This window comes from Dermacentor silvarum, chromosome 1, assembly GCF_013339745.2.
Source record: "Dermacentor silvarum isolate Dsil-2018 chromosome 1, BIME_Dsil_1.4, whole genome shotgun sequence".
Taxonomy (NCBI): domain Eukaryota; kingdom Metazoa; phylum Arthropoda; class Arachnida; order Ixodida; family Ixodidae; genus Dermacentor; species Dermacentor silvarum.
Window position 1 is genome coordinate 353207375 of NC_051154.1, and position 20273 is coordinate 353227647.

At 47.6% G+C, this 20273-nt stretch overlaps 1 protein-coding gene across 1 annotated transcript in view; it reads right to left on the bottom strand.

The window, feature by feature from the left end:
• LOC119437423 (pituitary homeobox 3-like) overlaps positions 1-20273 on the bottom strand; it is a 111613-nt gene that overhangs the window by 58160 nt on the left and 33180 nt on the right. The window contains exons 3-4 of the mRNA XM_037704452.2: positions 7020-7043; positions 3196-3476 (exon numbers count right to left, since the gene is read on the bottom strand). Coding sequence (XP_037560380.1) covers positions 3196-3476; positions 7020-7043 — 305 coding nt within the window. The remainder of the gene's footprint in view (positions 1-3195; positions 3477-7019; positions 7044-20273) is intronic.

The window sequence follows — 20273 nt, forward strand, 5'->3', positions numbered from 1 at the left end:
AGAACCCTTAAAAATGTTTTGGTATTGCATATGTGTGGTTTTCGTCGAAAAGCAACAAAAAAGAAGCAACAATAGAACGTTCATAAAGATTATGTGGGCTGCCGGCGCATTTACTGCAGCAACTAGGTAGAACGCAATCGCCCCATGCAATAGCACTTATGAATGATGCTATAGAAATATATATAGCTAAGTTACCGACTAAGTTGCCAGCCCAGCCGGAAGCTTTGCCAATGCATAACACTTGTGCAACTCGGTGTCACAAGATGACGACGTCACCAGTCAGAGCTGCTGCTGATGTCTAAGCTTCTGGTAGTCCGGTATTCCGTAAACAATAAGATGCATACGGACACGATTAAACTCTGTGTTATACAACTCGTATTGTTGTTTTTTTTGTCTTTCGCATCAATTTCTAGTCGCAATTCCAACTCGCAAAGATCAACGCTTTATTAAGTCTTTTGAAAGCCCTTGAAGCGCGATGCATTGGCGTTTCCTTCTGTAATGATCGCACATAAGATGTAACACTCGCTGCAGAAAACACCATGTATGGAAAAAAAGAGAGAACAAAAAGACATCAACTTTCTGGTTATGCTTCACCACGCCACACGCAGTGTGAACAGTTTCCTTTCTTTCTCTCTTCTTTCTTTCTTGTCTTCTTTTTTTTTTCAAGATAACAAATAATTGGTGTGCTGTCTATATCGTCCCCATTAACTCCTCTACTCCATCCTTGATCGCGAAATAAGCTGATGGGAGAAGTGGCTGCCTTCAGCCCCGGGCCAAACCAAACAGCCATCTTCTGGACCTTGCTTACCACTATCTTGGCACAAGTACTACTAAAGGAGTACCAAGACCTGACGCCAGTCCTTATGCCTTCAGAAAGCTGGACCGGTGCTTCTATCCGGTGTCATCGAACTTCCTATCATATCATATCAGATAGATATAAATTATGGTCATGCAAACGTGTTGTATAATGAATGCAGCATATAAACTTCAGGAAAAAAAAATCTAGCGGTAGGAAGTAGACCCGCACGCATGTGAAAGAAGACAGAGTAGCCATCAGCAAAGGAAAACCAAAACTAACTAAAAGCCTTCCTTTAGCGTTCTCGTTTCGCTTGGGACAGCACGTTTAACGCCACTGCGCGTGCGTTGTGTAAGGTCGCTAATATTAACGTCGCCTTACATGTTTCGACGTTCGGCGAGGTCTGATTGTGCCGTCGGTACATTCAGCCCGCGCCAGAACCACGTAATTTTTTAAAACTTTAGTAAGAAGCTATTAGCACACTTTTTTTTATTCGTTCTGACAGATTACAGGCGTTGCCACTGCCCGTTCAATGTATTAGCTGGTTGATCGCTCTACTTTCACAATAACCCTGTGGAGCATAAGCCTTAACGTAGACAATGCACTTTAAAATAAATAAATAAATAAATAGATAAATAAATAAATAAATAAATAAATTAAATAAATAAATAAATAAATAAAAAGACCTTTTGAGATTTCTTATGCTTCTCAGCATTGTCAGACGCCCTCCGCAATGATATCCGAAGGCAGCGCATTAGTCGCTGTACACGGTAGAACAGTATAGGGAGGCTAATGTTCGTTCTTACTACATCGCAGAAGCTAAGCGAATGATTAGACTTCTCGAGAAGTCGTAATACTGATAATTCCACTTTCCTGCATGCCTGAGGGAGAGCTATGGTTAATATTTCTGTAGCATTAACGTCAACCTGCATTTAAAAGCATAAAAAAAAGAAAGAAAAAAACATTGATTGAGTGAAGCACTCTATTCAACGAACGGAGTGCTTCAAACTAATGTCTCGAATGAGTTCAAACTAATGTCTCGATCAGCAGACAGCAATGCGTAAACTGAAGTCTCACTATGCGTAATATAGACCTGGAGCACACAGTCGTCTTACTGTAGATCGCATTAGAACCACTGCCGTCGATAGAGTGATGCCTCGAAGGGATTTTTGCGCAATCGCGTGAAACACGAACGAATACGCATGGTTTCCAAGCGAGACCTTGGTCTTGATGAACTGTCTCAGTTATCTCTCATCCAAGCTGACGCCCTTGCAGCTGTAAACATTCTCACACTTGCCACTAGGACGAAATAGAGACAGTCACAGGAAAATTGTGCGCATGTTTAAACCTGCAAGTATACGAACCAACTAGCCCAGCAACGCGTTCTTTTAAACTGAAACCGAAACGTACGAAAGCAAACCTGAAAACTGCTAAACAGATGCATAGTCCCAGCGTCGTCGCTTCATTAAGCGACCGCTGAAAACGCGCAGATCTCGATAAGTTCTCCCCAGCATGAGCATGCGAGTAGCCCGCACGCCTGATGTGGAGACAAGAGACGCCGCGCCGACTCGCAGATGCTTCCGGAGGATGAAAGCCACGAGAAGCTGTCCCTTTCCGTTCTCGTGGGCTCAATCAACGGGGAGCATGCATTTCAGAGCTATATATATATATATATATATATATATGAAGTGAGGTTATGCCGGGATCCGGTAGTTGAACAGGAACTTGCAGGTTGAGGACGCACGTACGAAAAAAGGATACTTTATTGCCTACGTGTCGGCCGAGGTCCGGCCTTCGTCAGGGAATACATGAAACGGTAAGGCGGTGTGCTTAAATACCATGGTATTGGGAGGGAGGTCCCTCGTGGGCCCCCGCCCCTCCCAATACCAAGTAGGAAATAAAGTAACCTACAAGTTCATATATATATATACAGAGCGTCGGCTACAGCAAGCACTGTAGCACGGTCTGTTTTTTTTTCTGTGTCACGGGACAAAGTACACAGTAAGACAATGTGCTTACAGGTGTGGCGTGATACTGACGAACTATAGCCAGCAGACTATGCGAATGGTTAATTGGGAACGAAAAGTTCCGCTGGCAACCTATGAATCTTCTTCACGAAGAAGGTTTGCGAGCGTTTATTTAACCACGCTATTCCGTATCGCAAATCGTGTGAACAACAACAACAACAACAACAACAACAAAAGGGCCGTGTAAACTTTCGAATCCTCACTGCATGCATGTTTCGTACAGTCTGCAGAAACATTCGGCTCTTTGGTAGCTTTCGCACTTCTAGAAGTGTCAATAAGGGCTCTGCCCTATGCACCACTCAACCTGTATAATGAACGGCGTGCATATACTACAGTCACCGGTGAAACAGTCACCTAGCGATCGAGACTCACCCGGACCCTGGCCTCGGTGAGGTTTGTCCACATGGCGATCTCCTCGCGCGTGGACATGTCCGGGTAGCGGTTCCTCGCGAAGGTCGCTTCCAGCTCCTGCAGCTGCTGCGACGTGAAGTGCGTGCGCTGGCGCCGCTGCCGCTTCTTCTTCTTGGGGTCGTCGTCGGCCTCCGAGGAGACGGCCCCGCCCCCTCCGCCGGCACCGTTGTGGCCCCCGCCGCCGTCGACGCCGTTGCTGCCGGCAGCCTTGTCCGGCAGCACGGTGGACGTCGATATCGAATCTGGGCACGCGTCAATCACTCGCCCGATCACTTTGCAGTCCTATAAAGTGTACAATCACGCGCAACTTGATAATGACAGGAAAGGCCGAACAATTCCCGATTATGCGTGGGACTCCCGAAATACTGGTCGATCATCTCTATATAAGCAAGATTTTACTCGTAGGTGTCGTGACACATGCTGAGCAGGCTGTGGCGGGAAATGTTTGGCAGCCAAGTACATTACCACTCGACCTAACGTTGCATGTCCCCTGCTATTTTTTTTTCTGCATGAATTTGTTTCCAGTATTTGCCACCTGCTGTCTTCTACATTATTTCTACTTGCTGCTACGCTTCGCGTTTTTGGTGCATGCCAAAGTCAATGGCTTTTACATGGTATGCTATCCATACGTTCAAGCTATTCGTTTAGGCGTGCGGACGAACCGAAACAACAAAAAAATATTGGCTTTAACCTGTTCGCAATGCCCTGTCCTACACGCGACCGCAATGCAGCGTTGCTAGTCGAGACCGCTATGACATAGCTGCGCCTGAATTTACAGGGCACAGAACGATACTGCTGGGCACTTGTGCAGTCAGAATCACAGGCAACTACAGCTGCAGGTTTGCTATTGGTGCGAGTAACGCGAAGCGATTGGAAGCGTTCACGAAGACAGCTGCAAAATTGGTAGTTTTTTTTTATTATTCAATTTTTATGTAGTGTCAGGCTTTTACGAGACCATAAACAAGGCTAGGAAACACAAATGTTTAACACATTCTCCACAATAATTTTAAATAGAAAGAGAAAGAAAAAATACACGTCGGCAATCACAACGCAATCTCCCCCCCCCCCCCCGCTTTTCGTTTCTAAACGATCCTTGTTACCAGATCGCCATGGAGGAATGGCATTACTAACGCAATCTGGGAGTTGATTCCATTTCCGCGCAGACCGCGGAAAGAATCACTGAAAGTCATTATTTCCGTAACATGCCTTCCACAGTTTGACCTATGCGACACGCAGTAGTGGAGTATAATGTGAATTAATTTTGCCCAATTGAGCCTTCTAAATTTAAGTCTGCATTCTTTCGTCATTATGCCACTTTGACGGCGTGCTGCATTGTCGCAGTGCTCTTTTTTTTTCTCTCTCTCTCTCTCTCTCTTTTGGCGTGCCAATTGCTCTGTCTTGTCACGTCACTATGTCGTCATTGTGCGTCCCAGAGTATAGAGAAAAATGGGAACCCAATCTTTCGGAAACGTCACGAGACCGTACGAAGGACAAGCCAAATCAGAAAAAAAAATAAGAATGAAAAAAGAAACCAGATGGCGGGAGAGAGAAAAAACCAAAGCTCTGACACAACACCTCGTGCGTGGCGCTCTACAGCTGCAGGACCACGCCGCGGCGACGGAGCATCAGAGCTATCGCACTTTCGTCTCGGTTTCTCGGCCCACTAAATATACTGATCGCGGTCCTTCTTCCGCTTCTGCCGTGGCGCGCCAAGGCCCGCGGCGGCCATTGTTGTGTTAGCCTGGAAGCATCGACACCCTGCACCTTCCCCCCCTTCTACTCGCGCCCTCTGTTCGAAACCAGCGTGGCGCTGCGAGACGCCAAAGCGAGCAAAGCAACCAAGCAAGGGGCCGCTGCCTCCCATAAACGGACAGCGATGGTTATTGCCCGGCGGCTGGCCAGAAGAAGCGGCGCGGGCAATCGTCAATCTGTTAGCTCTATTTCCCCATAGGTCCAGTTGTCCCCATCAGTTCCTAATGGAACTTTATGGTGCGGGCTTAAGGGGAAGGCGCGACGCGCGCCACGCAGCGGCGGCGGCCTTCCTCGCGAGTGCCACGCCGCCGCTGCCGATGCCCTTCTTCCCGTTTTTTGGCGGTCTTTCCCAGCTCGCGGCGGCATTCGGCGAGCGCCAGCCCAAGTATTGATGGCCGGGCCTTCGTCTTTCCCTGGTTCCAGCTGCCCCGCGCTTTCCTTATTCTTTCCCTCTTACCCTCCCTTCGCTCTCGTTCCAACTGTCTTCTCGGACTTCCCCAAACTCCCATTTGATTCCGCCTTTCGTATTTTTTTCTCTCTTTCTTTTTTTTTTCATTTCTTGTCTCTTTCTCGTTCGATTCATGGCAGCCGCTCTGGATGTGGCGTGTCCGTGTTGACTTTGTACGCCCTCAATTTTTTTTTTTTTTTTTTGCTTTTCGTTTCTAAACGATCCTTGTTACCAAAACGCCATGGAGGACGTAGTGAACGAGACAGCTCAGAGACGGATGCACGCGAAGGCGTAGGCGACATGACGTCAATGACGAGCGTGAGCAAACGTTGCTTCTGTATAAGGTGCTATATGGCGACGTATCCATGATGATTCGCTCTCGTAACGTCCGCAACACCGGATCATTCGAAAAGCGCGGGCCGGTTAGAAACCACCCTGCATATACGACATCCTGCCGCTTTGGAGTCTGCATCACCTGGCAGACGGTGGGTTTTAGTGAACCTGTGGAGGGTGGAAACTGCACCTTTAACAATAGGCGGACACATTTTTTTTTCTGCTTCACGGATGAAGCGGTGGCGGCATTACTAATAACTAATGTTGCATGCGCCATTCTGAACGCAGCTACTGTATAACTACCACCTGTCACGTGATTCTCCTATATGAAACGCTTCCAAAAAAAAAAAAAAAAGCTGGGTGGAAAAGCAGCTGTGTTGGCATCGCCAACAAACACGGCGTTATCTTTTCGTAGAGAAGCCGGCTTGCAACACTTCGTCCATGTGATTTACGGTCGCCATGATATATTTTGTAGTTTCTGCAGAGTGGAATAACATTAATAAATACGAAACAACCATTAAGTTCATTCACGCCTCTTGCACGTAATAAGTTGTTACAGTGAACAAGAAATATCTACACTTGACCAGATCCCATAAAGAATGTTTTAAAAGGCAGCTTCTTCACAATTCACCAACGGATGCCGAGTACAGCGCATAGTGGTATGCGCACAAGCTTTTTTCGCAAATGCAAGAAACGGTTGTGTACTTAGATATTTAGGTGCACGTTAAAGAACCCCAGGTGGTCAAAATTATTCCGGAGTCCTCGTCATATGGCGTGCCTCATAATCATATCATATAATTTTGGCACGTAAAGCGCCAATTTTTTTTCGGCATAGAACATAATTTGCTGTGCCCTGGCTTGTTTCATAATCCGGTTTGACTCTAGTTCTAGTTTATTTTTTAGTTCTGCGACCCGTATTTGGCGCTGAAATTAAGTAATCGAGTTGCTGCACTTAGCTGCAGCGATATCTGAGCTTTAGAAGAAACCGTAAATTTAATTTTAACCGCGTTGATATATTCCATGTGAAAGTTCATTACGAGGTGCTTCAAAGGACACTGGCGGTATTTGTTCATCCTTTAATAACGCAGTACACTGCTATGGCGTCATATGCTAGCACCCTAAAAATGTACTTAAGCATTGTGTCTGATGATTAATTACGCGAGCCGTACGTCCGTGCAAGTACATTCAATTCAGCATTTTCGAACTGTGTGTGTGCCACAACACAGATAGGAGCAAGGATTTCAATACTCACATGGGCTTTTCCGGTCGTATGCGTCTGAAATAGAAGAAAAAAATGCCAACATTACAATCCTATAAGGCAGCATCTTTTTTCTTTTTTTTGGGGGGGGGGGGGGGGAGGATTACATAACAAGGTGGGTTGGGAAGGAAGGTTTAATATTGGACCGGTCATTATAAATGCGAAGAGAAATAGAAAAAGGTTATTCACAACAACTCTTAGGTTTTGAACACAACAAACCCGATGTGTGGCACCGTTGCGTACTTGGCCGTCAAACATGCATGCATTTCCAAAAATTAGCTTCCGAGAATAAGTCACGTATCTGTCAGACACGTCGGCGAACATGGAAACGAAAGTAAGCGACGTGGATCGGTTTCTTCGCGGTCGCGTTTATAACATACCGACCATTCGCCTTGTACACCCGTGAGCATAAGTATACGGACCAGGAGTTGCACGAAAAAGCCGATTTTTTCCTCTGCCTATATATATGAACACAACTTGAAATTGAGGACTGCAGTCCAAACTTGGCATTGCTAACTTTTCAATATACTCATTAATCCCAGTTTATGCTTGTTGATTACGAAGAAATTCACTTTTTTCGGCGACCCTGTGGTCCGTATACTTTTGTCCACGGGTGTACATTCAGGATACTAAACTTTGACGTCTTTATCTAGGCCGTTTGTTATTTCTGTATCCTGGTAAGACTCTCTCGCTGCATCCACAAGTGGCAGGTATGGCAGGTACTATACTCGGGCTAACTGCGTATAGAGAGATAGATAGATAGATAGATAGATAGATAGATAGATAGATAGATAGATAGATAGATAGATAGATAGATAGATAGATAGATAGATGTGTCTACCAACAACCCAGAGGCCTTCGCGGCCGTATAACACCGTCACATACAAAACATTAATGGCAGAAAATAAGTTAAATGTTCGACAGCGATTTAAAAATGAGTATTCACTGTATGAACAAGAATTCAGGATCACCAGTCAGCCTCTAGAGTCTGTACATGAGTACCCTTATCTAGGCCAATTACTCACACCGGACCCTGACCATGAGAAGGAAACTTACAGAAGAATAAAAATTGGTTGCAGTGCATACGGCAGGCATTACAAAATCCTGATTAGGAGCTTACAACTGTCGTTGAAAAGAAAAGCGTACAATCATTGCATTCTACCGCTGCTAACACATCGGGCATAAACTTGGAGGTTAACAAAGAAGCTCGAGAACAAGTTAAGAACCGCACAAAGAGCGATCGAACAAAAAATGTTAGGCGTAACTTTTAGAGACAGGAAGAGAGCGGGGTAGATCAGATAGCAAATGGGGATAGCCGATATTCTAGTATGACATTAAGAGAAAAAAAAATGGAGCTGGTCAGGCCATGTAATGCGTTGGGTAGATAACCGGTGGACCATTAGAATTACACAATGGGCGTCAAGGGAAGGGAAGCGCAGTCGAAGACGGCAGAAAACTAGGCGGGGTGATGAAATTAGGAAATTTGCAGGCGCAAGTTGGAATCAACTAGCGCATGCAAGACAGGGGTAATTGGAGATAGCAGGGAGATGCCTTCGTCCTGCAGTGGACTTAAAGATAGGTTGGTGATGATAATGAAATTAGTAAAAGTACTATTGTTACCTAATATATGCGATACACTAACTTCGCCGTGATATAGCCGTCCGTGAAACGTGCCATTAATGTAAACATCAGCAGCGTTGTTGCGCGGTTCGTGAATACCTCGACAATGAATGAGCCAGATCTGAAATGAAGAAACGTCGCGCGTTGCGTAAGTACGGCCGTATAGGCATACATTCGTTTACAAGCTGCCGAAACGATCGTCAAATTTCTCATCCGTCACCCTTAATAAGACATTGCTTCTGCCAGCTGGTGACACCATCTTGATCGCCGGCTGACCATCTTTATACCTGAACTCACTGCAGAATATGAAAGGACAGGGTTTACGGTCCCAATAGAACACACACGCTGTGAAAGATTCGGTATAGTATATAAAGGCCTCCGAATTAATTTTCATTACCTACGGTTCTTTACTCTCTACCCAACACTGGGTACACTAGTGCTTTCTTGCATTCCGGACCTAAAAGAATGCGGTTGTCGTGGCCAGTAAACAAACCCGCTACCTCGTGCTCAGCAACAGAACGCCGTATCAACTCAGCCGCCGCTGCAGCTGGTCTCAGTGAGGGAGCTTCTAACACGGAATGCAAGCCCAAATGTACAAAACCGGAGGTGGCAATAGCGATCCACAGGGCCTGTCGTAGCCTACTAAGACTGCCCGTTATTCCAGCCCTCCAAGTGCACCGTTCGGTCGCTCACCCTCATCGTTCGGCAGCGCCGAAACGACGCGCGTCTCTACCTCGGCAACAGCGTCTCCTCGCGACAAAACAGGACGCGTCGCTGGAACACGGACGAAGGAGACAGCAGCAGCGGCTCGTTTTAATAAAAGCCGCGCAAGGCTCGGTGGCAGCGAGGGTGTACAGGAAGGTTGGGAAGGGTGTTATTGAGGCAGAGTCGACGCAAACTGGGAGCCGGCGCTGCACTGCCAGGCGGGCGGCCACTGAGGCCCATCGTATCGACTGCGCCCGCGTCTCGTGTGGTGCCCGGACTCGGGCCCGGGTGTCGAAGAGGGGAGCGCAGAGTGGTGCGGCTCGGCTTTATTGGGCGCCCTCCCGGTGTGTGCGCGCGCGAGAACGCGGAGAAGGGGGCGCGCGCTGCTGCTACGATTCTCATCTCCATTTCGCGCGCGCGAGGCGGCGGCGCCGCTTTAAATGGCGCGCCGCGGGAGAAACCCTGCCATGGCAGGGGCGCGGCGGTGCCGGCGAGTGGCGGACGTGGGTTGGGCTCCAGTTCCGCGCAGCGGTATCCAAGTCGAGCGCGGTGCGAAACGCTCGGGCACGGGGATATACAGCTGTTCAGCATTGGCTATGTCTAGTGGTCAGTATACTCGCGACCGCTACAGCAGCTGCGCGATGCCGAATGTACGAAACACCCGTGTAATTAGTCGTTCCACCCCCATTTTTACAACTGGAGCATGGAGAAAGAAGGGTCGGCGGTATCGAGTCGATGAATGCAATGCTCGGTTGTGCCAGAGGACCCATGTCATCTTCGTGCGCGCCTTTGCGAATACGCGTGGTCAGTTCATAGTGCAAAAAGCGTATTTTTAGCTGGCAAAATAACGCTTGCGCCAAGACTGTTCTTTTGTCGTGTTTACCAAAGAGCCCAGCGTGTAAATAAATAGGCGAGTATAGCAGGTAATTTAAGGTTTGTACGAAGCTAACGTGCCGACAAGCTATGTCCACGCGCATTTTTGTTTGGTTGGTTGGTCTTTTTCTTTTATCTTGAACTTGTGATTTTCATTTAGGCTGTGAAAGAACCATAGCTCCACACTATTCACAGGAGACACTTCCCTATGCATGCAACTTGACGCGCGAGGTACGAACGCACAAACAAACTCGAAAGAATCACTTCCCGAGTGCGACGTTCGAGTCCTTTGTTCCCGTCGCCCACGGAGCATCCTCAAGAGTGGTTCAATGGCCGTGCCTTTATAATTGGACTATCCCTCGTGCTGCTCGATTCGAGACGAACAAAGAAATGTTGCCTCACAAGGCACACGCCTTACGGGAGAAAATATATCCACGAATTCAGCAGTAGTGCACGCAACAAAAAGCGAACATCTACTGAATGAGGCTGTTCTTTTTAGCTGCTTGCACGCGCGAGGTGTTGCTATAGTACGAAAGGGGAGAATAAGAACCGTTTTCCGAGCGACGAAGCGTCGTCGTAACCGTCACCTCTCGCGTACGGAAGCGGCGAGACAATTGAAGTCGGCCCGACAGACCTTTCCTTCTTTGATTCCCGGAGGGGAGAAAGAAAGACGGAAAGCAAAAAAACAATATGACAAAAAAGGGACCCCCTACGACGAATCGCCACGGGACCACCCTAACAAATTACCATCGAGAAGATTGGAGAGCGACGCTATTAAGATTCGACGACCGACGTTGTCTTCATCTCTCCGAGAAGAGGACGCAGTTTGTTCCACTTTGCGCCCCCTCCATCTCTTTCGGCATCGCATTTATAGGAGCCGTCTACCCCTTTAAGAGGGCGCCCCGGTGGAGTTCCCGTTTAAGCGCTTTACGCGCACGGAACTATACGATGACAAGACAGGTGTAATGCGACGAGTGGAATCGTCTAGTTCTGGATCAGCTGCATAAACAGAACATGCCTGTATTTGAGGAATACAATTACTAGCGTTAGTTTCTTCATTGCCAGTCCCAGGAAAATTGTAACTTGCTATTATAGTGGATGCTGTTTCTTGAGTGAGGAAGTGTTCAGCGCTTTGTTCATCATTACCATCGTATTAATGCAGTTTCTAATAGTTTCTAATAGGCGCGCGCGTGTGCGCGTGTTTGTATCTGTGTGTGTGTGCGTGTGTGTGTGTGTCCGAGATTAACGCTCAATATCAAGACACGCTCGAGATCAACCATTAGCTTACAGTGTCGTAACGAATAATCCTTACCTTATAGTGGCGCAAAGGGAGCGCTTTCTTCGCACTCCACCCAAATTTAATATGGCTCAATTTTCCGTACAAATCCTTCTCAACGTTTACATTTGCGTCAATGCTTTAGGATTAAGTCTGAATGTCTTGTCAAATTTTGGGGCACATCATGATATCAGTGCTCTGCCAAAAGTTAATACTGCAGCGAGAAACAACGAGCCTTTATTTTCCACCGAGCCAGCACGCCCATGGCACGCCATTCTACAGTTTTACCTTGATACGTGTTGGCCTGACTGTACATTACCGCAATATACCTGGACGCAGCCTGTAAATGTGGCGCTGTTGGCAACAGCGATTAGACGCGCTGGTCGATTCTTCTTTTGCACGGGATTTCTCGGAGGTATACCTGTTACCATGCACCATGTTAAAGGGCCGAATTTACAAATCTTTTCGTTCGCGATAACAATTTCTCATCGGTCTCAAAAATAATTTATTCCAGGCATCGTTGCGGAAATATCTACGCGAGCAGCTAACAGCATCAGCCGTTGTTTCTCAGTGCATGGCTATGACTATACCTGCTGCAGATCCCGACTTCGCGGGCTCATCAGCCGCATTCCGGTGGGGGGCGGAATGCAAAACATTCTCGTGTGCTATAGATTCAGGCGCACGTCAATAATCCCCAGACGGTGTGTCGCTTTGGGAGGTATAACCCCATGATTTAATTATTTTCTTCGTCGAATTATAGCACACGGCCGCGCGAAGCAGTACGCGTAGCGTTAGCACAGCGGAGACATGACAATGTCCCGCGAACGGAAAGTACACACACTCTAGCATATAAGCAACGCTGGTGCGGACATTTCATGACGACGTATTTAAACAGTGCGCGTACACCTTTCAGCTACTATTTCACTTATCCACAGCCGTTAAAGTGTCGGCATATATGCATGGTTATACCGAAGTCATTATAGCATTGTTTGTAATTGTTGTTATCAAACAGTCGCATGGTTGAAAACACAGAATATAAGAACCATCTAGTAAGGGGTGTCACGTGAGGCTCCCTGCTATTTCTGCTGTGCGCCTCTGAGCCTATACCGCAACAGCCGCTGTTTATGGTTCTCGGCCTCAATGACCGATGTCAAGTTTTAGCTTGAACTCGTTGAATTGTCAATGCCTCCGCGATTTTTATCACCGAGTTATTACACTACTATAAGGTAGGCTTAGCACGAAGTCAGCATGCAGCATGATTTCGCTTCTATATATGCATGATGTATGGCCATGCACAGACACAAGGCATTAAAAGACCGCTTCTTTCAGTATTGCAATTTTGTAATGTTTCAGGCTTCGTCAAATGTTTGTTCGCGTCTCGCCCGCTTTTTTTTCGTTAATTAACTGACCTATAACTGACCTTTATGAGAACACAATGTGTTGAAGGCACGCATGCGAAAGGTGCTTCTTTTTCAGGTTCTCAAAAAAAGGGTCCCTGACATTAAATAAAAAAAAAAAAAAGAAACTGCATACTGCCCTGACAAAGTCTCGCACAACTGTCAACTGTTACAGACTTCTGCAAGTGGAGGCGCTCTCTGCATCCTGACTAGTGTGCTTACTTTACATGGTAATGACTTTGATCTTTTGATTGATCGCGGTTAAACCTATAAGTTAGACTTCAAGGTTATAGATTTACCTTCGAAAACACAATCATGGGTATTCGAGTCAGACTCATTTGCACTGTCTCCCATCTCTCTCTCTTTCTTCCTCTATTTCTTTCTTTCTGGACGCGGGAAGCTACATTCATTTGACCAATCAGTCACATGGCAAGACACCGTAGTGACAGTGAAGTCAGAGTACAGTGCATCACACTCACTGCAAATGAACGAACCAAACTTCTTCCCTCTAACGGGGTCTAAAAAAAAAAAAAAATGACGAGACGCGGGCTGCCCATTTCTGTCGTCAGTGAAGGGTACGCTTCGCTGTTCCAAGATGACTATGGAACTCGAAATGTGATTACGTAAAATCTGCAACGATATCGATACTTCCGCAACATGGCAAAGGGCCGGAGGGGTCCACCTATAGCAGGCTCTGCACCTCAGGCAAAATGTCAACACGTTCGAGAGTGGTTTCATTTTGACCCCTTTTGCTCAAGCGGATGGGAGTGAGGGACAAAAAAGAAACAATCAAATAAAAAATAACCTTGCGGTTCTTCTTTCTCAATTACAATTTGCGCAAAAACACCTCTGGGGCAAGAGCAACGGCCTCGGAAGCAGTTCGCTGTTCGTAGTATACATATACTAGTGCCCTGTTACGTTCATTTTTTATTTTCCTATTTTTCAGCGGAAGTCGAGAGGGTGTCCGAGGCAAAAAGAAAGAGTAAGACGAGCGTCCTTAGTTGTTTGAGTGGCCATTAGACGACTGTCTGCGGACCAGAAAAAAAAAGAAAGTTGTAAGTTCGGCGGAGGGGGGGGGATATATACACACTCGTTAAACGAAGTGCCCGTTCCAGCGGGCGAGCGTCTTGCGGTCGACCAAATAGGCCAGTGCAATTAGCGGTCTCTTCCGAGAACTGGGTTCCGTGCGAGACAAGTCCGGAATGCCGCTGCGGGACGTGGTTGTCGACTCGCGTCGCTGTGAGCTGTGTGCTTTGTCAGTGTCCTTTTGGCGTGTCACTTTTACGACACGCAGATAAAAGTGGCCTTATCGGCCGCCCTTGTCACGCCACGTGGTGCTTGTGTACTCAAAAAATGGTGCGCGCGCGCGCGCGCGCGGGCTGGCAGTATTCGCGGTTTCGTTGGCGGCTTTCGCTCGTGTCTCTTCAAGTTTTCGCACGAGGTCGCGGGTACGATTTCCTGCCCCGGCGGCAGCACTTTGATGCCATTGGAATGCAAAGACGCTCGGGCACCGGTGCTTTGCGTTAGAGAACCCCAGGCGGTAAAAATTATTCCGGAACCTTCCGCTACGGCGTCCCCGTGGCTTATTATCAGAACGTCTGAGATTGGGACATCAGCTTTCCGCCGGGGCTGCCCGCTTTACCAAGGTGCAGTGCAACCATGGTAAATAAATGTTCTACAAACATTTACCTCGCGGCACTTCTATCTCCTGTCTAGGAGGATTGTAAACGCTTTGTAAACAGGCGCTCCGGTGAAGCCCGCGAAGTGAGATGTTGCCGAACGTTATATATGCTCACCCAAACTGCGTCTACGTGTTTCTGGCAAGGTTCTTTGCAACCTCAGTTTATGCATTACAGTCGTCAGGGTTTTAAGACACACTATTGTAAAAAAAATGGAACATCATCGACATATTCCCTGCTCAGTATTCACATAGTTTGTAGCCGTTACCTTTATTCGCCTGCCTGTATACGAATTATTTGAAGATCATCGTCTGCGCTTAGCGAAGAGCGGACGCACGCATGACGCGCACACAGCGAACATTGAGCTCTTAACAGTCAACGCCGCCGTAAAATTGCGTTCGCGCCCGCTGGCTGTCCTCCAAAGCACTTCTTCACTGCTCTCCATTACAGGCCGCTAAATCTCCTTTGGCTGACGCAAGTGTCATGGCTATTGAATGAGTGCGCTCGCGAACTCGAACGAAATAGCACACAAAAAAGGACGAAGCCGGGAATATATAGCGCTGTGCTTGTACACCCTCGGCTTCGTCCTGCTTCTGTGCAGTTTCTACGAAGCTTCAGAATGTAGACTCTGGATCAAAAGTAGACTGACCAAGGGTCCTGCAAAAAAAAAAAAAAAAAAAAGACGAAAGCAAATAATATTCTATACAACTCAGACTGATAACCTAGAAACTGACCAATACACTGCGATGTTTGCAATGCCAAGTCTGAACTGTAGCCTGCAGTTTCACGCTACTTGGGAAGGCATTTTTTTAAGGCATTTTTTTTTCCGCAGAATTCCTGGATCGCATACTTTTGATCTCTGGTGTATAACACCCGGCCTAATTGAGTACTCTTTTGCGTTATAGAGCATGTGCAGGAGTATATGATGTAGTTGTGATGTAGTAGTTGTAGTAGTATATTTAGTTGTGATGTAGCAGAGATATGATGTGTAGAAAGCATCGCAGATAGTTCTCTTCTATAATCGTCAATTAAATGATGAAATCTGGAGTTTTACGTGCCAAAACCACAATCCAATTATGAGGCACGCCGTAGCACATGGGAGACTCCGAATTAATTTTGGAAATTGCGGCAGCCGCTGCCGGGATTCGAACGCACGACCTCGTGCATTAGCAGCACAACGCCATATTCACTAAGCAGTCACCACGACGGGGTCTTCTCTAACTGTGACAGTCGAGGGGAGCCTACACATTCGCTACGCGATGCGAATTGAACTACGTGCAGTTGTGGAGGATGCCAGTGATTGCCGCTGACACACCTAAACAGCACAAACAGTATACTATTGGGTTCTTGCTCATTTTGGCCGTGCATCCCGGTGCAGGGAAATTACAACTGTTCAAAGACCATGTCTTTTTCAGCGAGGTACCACCACTTTCGGGCTCGTGTATAGCCTTTTGGTGGGCCGATCCCGAAGAGAGTGCAGTCTACAAATTTGGGTCTATACGTGCGCTCTCTCCAGCTCTCTCTCTCTCTCTCTCTCTATATATATATATATATATATATATATATATAATTGGCCGATGGCCGGATTCGAACAGAGGACCTCTCGCACTAAAGCCTGATACAGTATCGAATACCCCACGGACGCTGTATACTTATCACGCCATCATGAAATGCAGGAACCTTTATCAGTACCGGTCTTATTGCTAGCGACAAAAAAAAAAACAAAGAGAGAGAAAACAAAAAACTCGTAGCAATATTTTTTTTCGTTGCCTGATAGCTTTTTCATCCTAGCTCACACTCAAAGATTGTTGCATTACATCGAACGTTATAATTGCTACTGACAAAGCATGCAGCACAGTTTGGTATGCGTTCAGGCTTGATGTATTAAGGGACGAGACACACGCGGAAAAAGCCTTCGCCCGCACGCACGTGCGGACGGTCCGCGGAGATTGCGACACGACGGGCGCGCGTCAAGGAGCGTTCCGTCGGTCGGCCGCTTGCTCGGCGAAACCCGACACGTCGTTGCGCGCTGATGAGTTTAGCAGGGTTACTCCCCCCGCCCCGCACACGTGCTCTCAAGCCTGGCCGACCTGATCGCGCTTGACACCGGCGGCCCCTGCTTCGTCCCCTGGGAGAGGGACGGCTTGTCCCGCCTGCTGACCTTCCCATGGGACGCCGGGAAAGAGCCGCCGTCAGGATCAACGGTGTCGCTGAGCGTTGCTTGTGTTTCGGGGTTCGTTGAACACGCCGCAGTACCGCTCGTCCCCCCCAGAGTTGACAGGCAAACGAGGGGACGAATTCGGGTGGCACACTGCGGGCATATATAGCGAAGCAAAAGGTGTGCGGTGGTCTGTGGACGGGATGGGGGGCGCCGCGCTATGTGGTGTCGGGCACCTTTGCACCCGTTACCCGTGTAACCCGAAAGGACAAAGATCCAGAGAACAGCAACGCGTACGGATGCAAAAATAACGCGTCTTTCTCCGCTCGCGAAGGGATGCAAGAATAGAAAAGCGTGTTCTCGGTTCAGCGGAGGCGCCGGGGGGGGGGGGGGGGGGGGCGCACAGTTAACGCGCCTGTAATGTTCCCCGCGCGGTCAAAAATTGGGGGCACGGAGGCAGGCGCTGCCACAGTTCATTTTTTATTATTATTATGACTGCCCCGCAGGAGGAGGAGGAGATATTTGGAACAAAACGTAGAAAGAATGGCGAGCGTAGGAACGCTGCAGTGAATGTGGGGGATATATATTTAAAAGTAAACACTACGCATGGCGTTCCGAGGTTCGCCAACGGGGAGCTAGCTGAAACGCGCTGGTCAGACGAGCTGCCGCCGGCGCGCTGGATAATTAAAGTAATGATTTAGGACAGGGCGCCGATAATAGACGGCACGCGGAGAGCGTTGTTATCACTTTCGAGCAAAGGCGTTGTGCCGCCCTACAAGTTCACTCGCCGCCCTCTTGGGGCTACACACGCGATAACGCGCTCGCGTACGACATCGTGTGCGCGTCGACGCGGCACGGACAATGGATTTTGTCGTTTCAATGGTGAACTTTTGGCGGCAGCGGTGGTTCCAGCGGGGGGAAGGTTCATCTGCACGGCGCTACATGGGAGTAGAGACATCACAACTTCAGCGGTCGTTTTATGTACGCGCATGTCCGTTCGTTGTGCGTTTGTGCTAGCGTGAGCGTGTTCGTGCCTACGTGCGTATATAGAAGATCAGAAGGCACAAATGGTAGCACAGAAGGCAGCGCAGTCCTGCAGGAATTTTTAAGTGCAAAGCACTTTAGGGGCCCGGGCTGTCGGCGTCTGTCGCGTGATCACGATCAAAAACAAGTGCAGAATTGATCAAAACCGGTTCAGCATAAACTGACACGATTCAGAATAATTTAAAAGAAAGCAATAATCAAGCATTAGGCGCATTAATTAACAGAAATTCGTTAAAATCGCTTCTAACTATCATCAGCAAAGGCGTGGTGGTTTGGCTCCATGTGCGTGGCGGTTTCACACCAGTTGCGTCTTAGCACAGGTGTCAAAACGGATGATGGATTGCTGAATACAAGATCAACACAGGATAAAACGCGGGAAACACCGGCTCATCACTGCTGTACACTTCCCCAGCTTTTGCGTTGAGTGGAACTGCATTACCGCAGTTCTTTTCTTATTCCTTTTTTTTCCTTTTTGTGGGAAATTTCGGTCAAAATATGACTGAAAAGGTAATCTTAATATAATGGCAGGTAATTCTTCAGAATTGTGGACGAGTAAAATAGCTGTAAAGAAGAAGCTATTACGAAATGCTCGCCAATCGCCGGTTCAAATTTGCAGCTTTGAAATGAAGGAAGTCCAAAAACACTTCCCGCCGTCTTCCCTCAAAGATTGCTCATTTCTGCCTCATCACCTCACCTCCCCTGCCTTTCCCTCCTCCTCCTTTAGCGAGAGAAAACAAATAAGCCATGTCTTCATTATACCCAAGGTCACCTACGTACTGCAGTAGATTCGCACTTTGAGCGAGAAATATCCTGCGTTCATATCCCCTTTCATCTCACTTTCTTCTAAAGAAAAATAACGAGAAAAAAGAAAGGGTGGGGGCCCTTTCTTTTTCTCATTCTGTTCTTCCTCTGCTTTCTGGTGTTTTTTTTTTTTTTTTGGACGAACAAAATAACCCGCCACGAAAAAACACTTCATAAGCGCAACAATATATCAGATCACCAAGAAATCAAGGCAAATGGCGAAGACTTCCTGGTAGAAAAACCGGACTACACAAATTCGAGCGTTGAAATTTGGCATGGAGCGCACTATATATACTATACATATTTGGGTTCGGACCTTATACAACCTAAGGATATGCTGCGTCTCACCCATATCTCAGATTGATTCCGACAGGTGCCATAGAAATTTTCTTTCCCTCGGATATCAGTTAATTTCAATCTCCTTTATTTGTACGTTTTGCTGTTACCATTTCATCAGATTCACAACGTGTCTCCATACGTTCTCGCTTTTTCGCCTACCACACCATAAAATGAAGCAGGTTGCAATTTCTTTTTTTTTTCTTTTACACATATCATGCTGCCAAATGCGACAAGCAACATGACTAGGGTTGCAACACTGCACGGAGCGAGCGGCCGCAGCTTCATCGGGCCACGGCAAGCTAGCACTGAGCGTGCAACCACCGGGGTGGAGCCCACAGCGCGTATAGCAAGCTGCGATAAAGGCGGCGGGTGCCTAATCTCGGCCGCGCATGCCGAGCTATCGCGAGCCGGTGCAGCACGCACTTGCAGCCAAACTTCGGAGGTCGTGCACCCGCGAGGGTCGCACCCAAACGCGACGCTATATACCCAACGATACGGTAATACGGTCTTTTCTTTCGTCCTTGCAGCTGCTTTGTGCAGCCGGACGGAAAGGTGTGAGTGTAGGAGACGTACGGCACGATTCGGTGTTCGATCAAGCAAAAGACTTGTCGCAAACCGCATTTTACAAGTTTCTATATAGGTCTCATCGAAAGTCGCCATCGATTATGTGTATTTCAGACGCCTCGCACCGTCGTATCGGTGACGCCGCGTCGTAGCATGCATCTTCCAGCATCACCTAATTTTACGACGTTTTTCCCTGCACGGTAAAATAATGCAGCATGCATGCTAATGCTCTCCAATGTCCTGAGGTCGATGTAGTGCCGCATCCGCGCGACCGGATTCGGGCGCAGTGCCGAATAATATGTTTCCGTGTAACTGTACTCACTCGTGCACCGTTGGCTGAATGTTCGCGGTCAGATATTACGCGACTCGTAAAATAACTCAGGAAAGCATAATCAGGAATTCTGTCACAAGCTCGATGTAGAACACATGAACTGTAAGGTGATATCATACAACTATAGTATACACAGTGAACTCAGCGCGTTACATTGCCGGCTCCTTGCAGCCCTTCGCAGAGTAACTGACGCCAGACGAACGACGTTTCGCGTGCTATAATATCGCCTTACACTTCGTGTGTTCTTGACTTGCTTTGTGTTCGGTTTATCTTGGATCAACTTATACAAATTTTCACAGGGAGAGGAGGAAAGGGCACGCGGCGAGCCTTTCCTCCTTTGTGGCTTGTGCGAGCCGGCGCGGCGCTGCTTGAGTGTGGCTGAACGATTTGGAGATTTTTCAGCTCGTTCTCCGTGAAATTCACGTGAGGTCAGTTCATACGAAGTCATCGAAGAACCACTG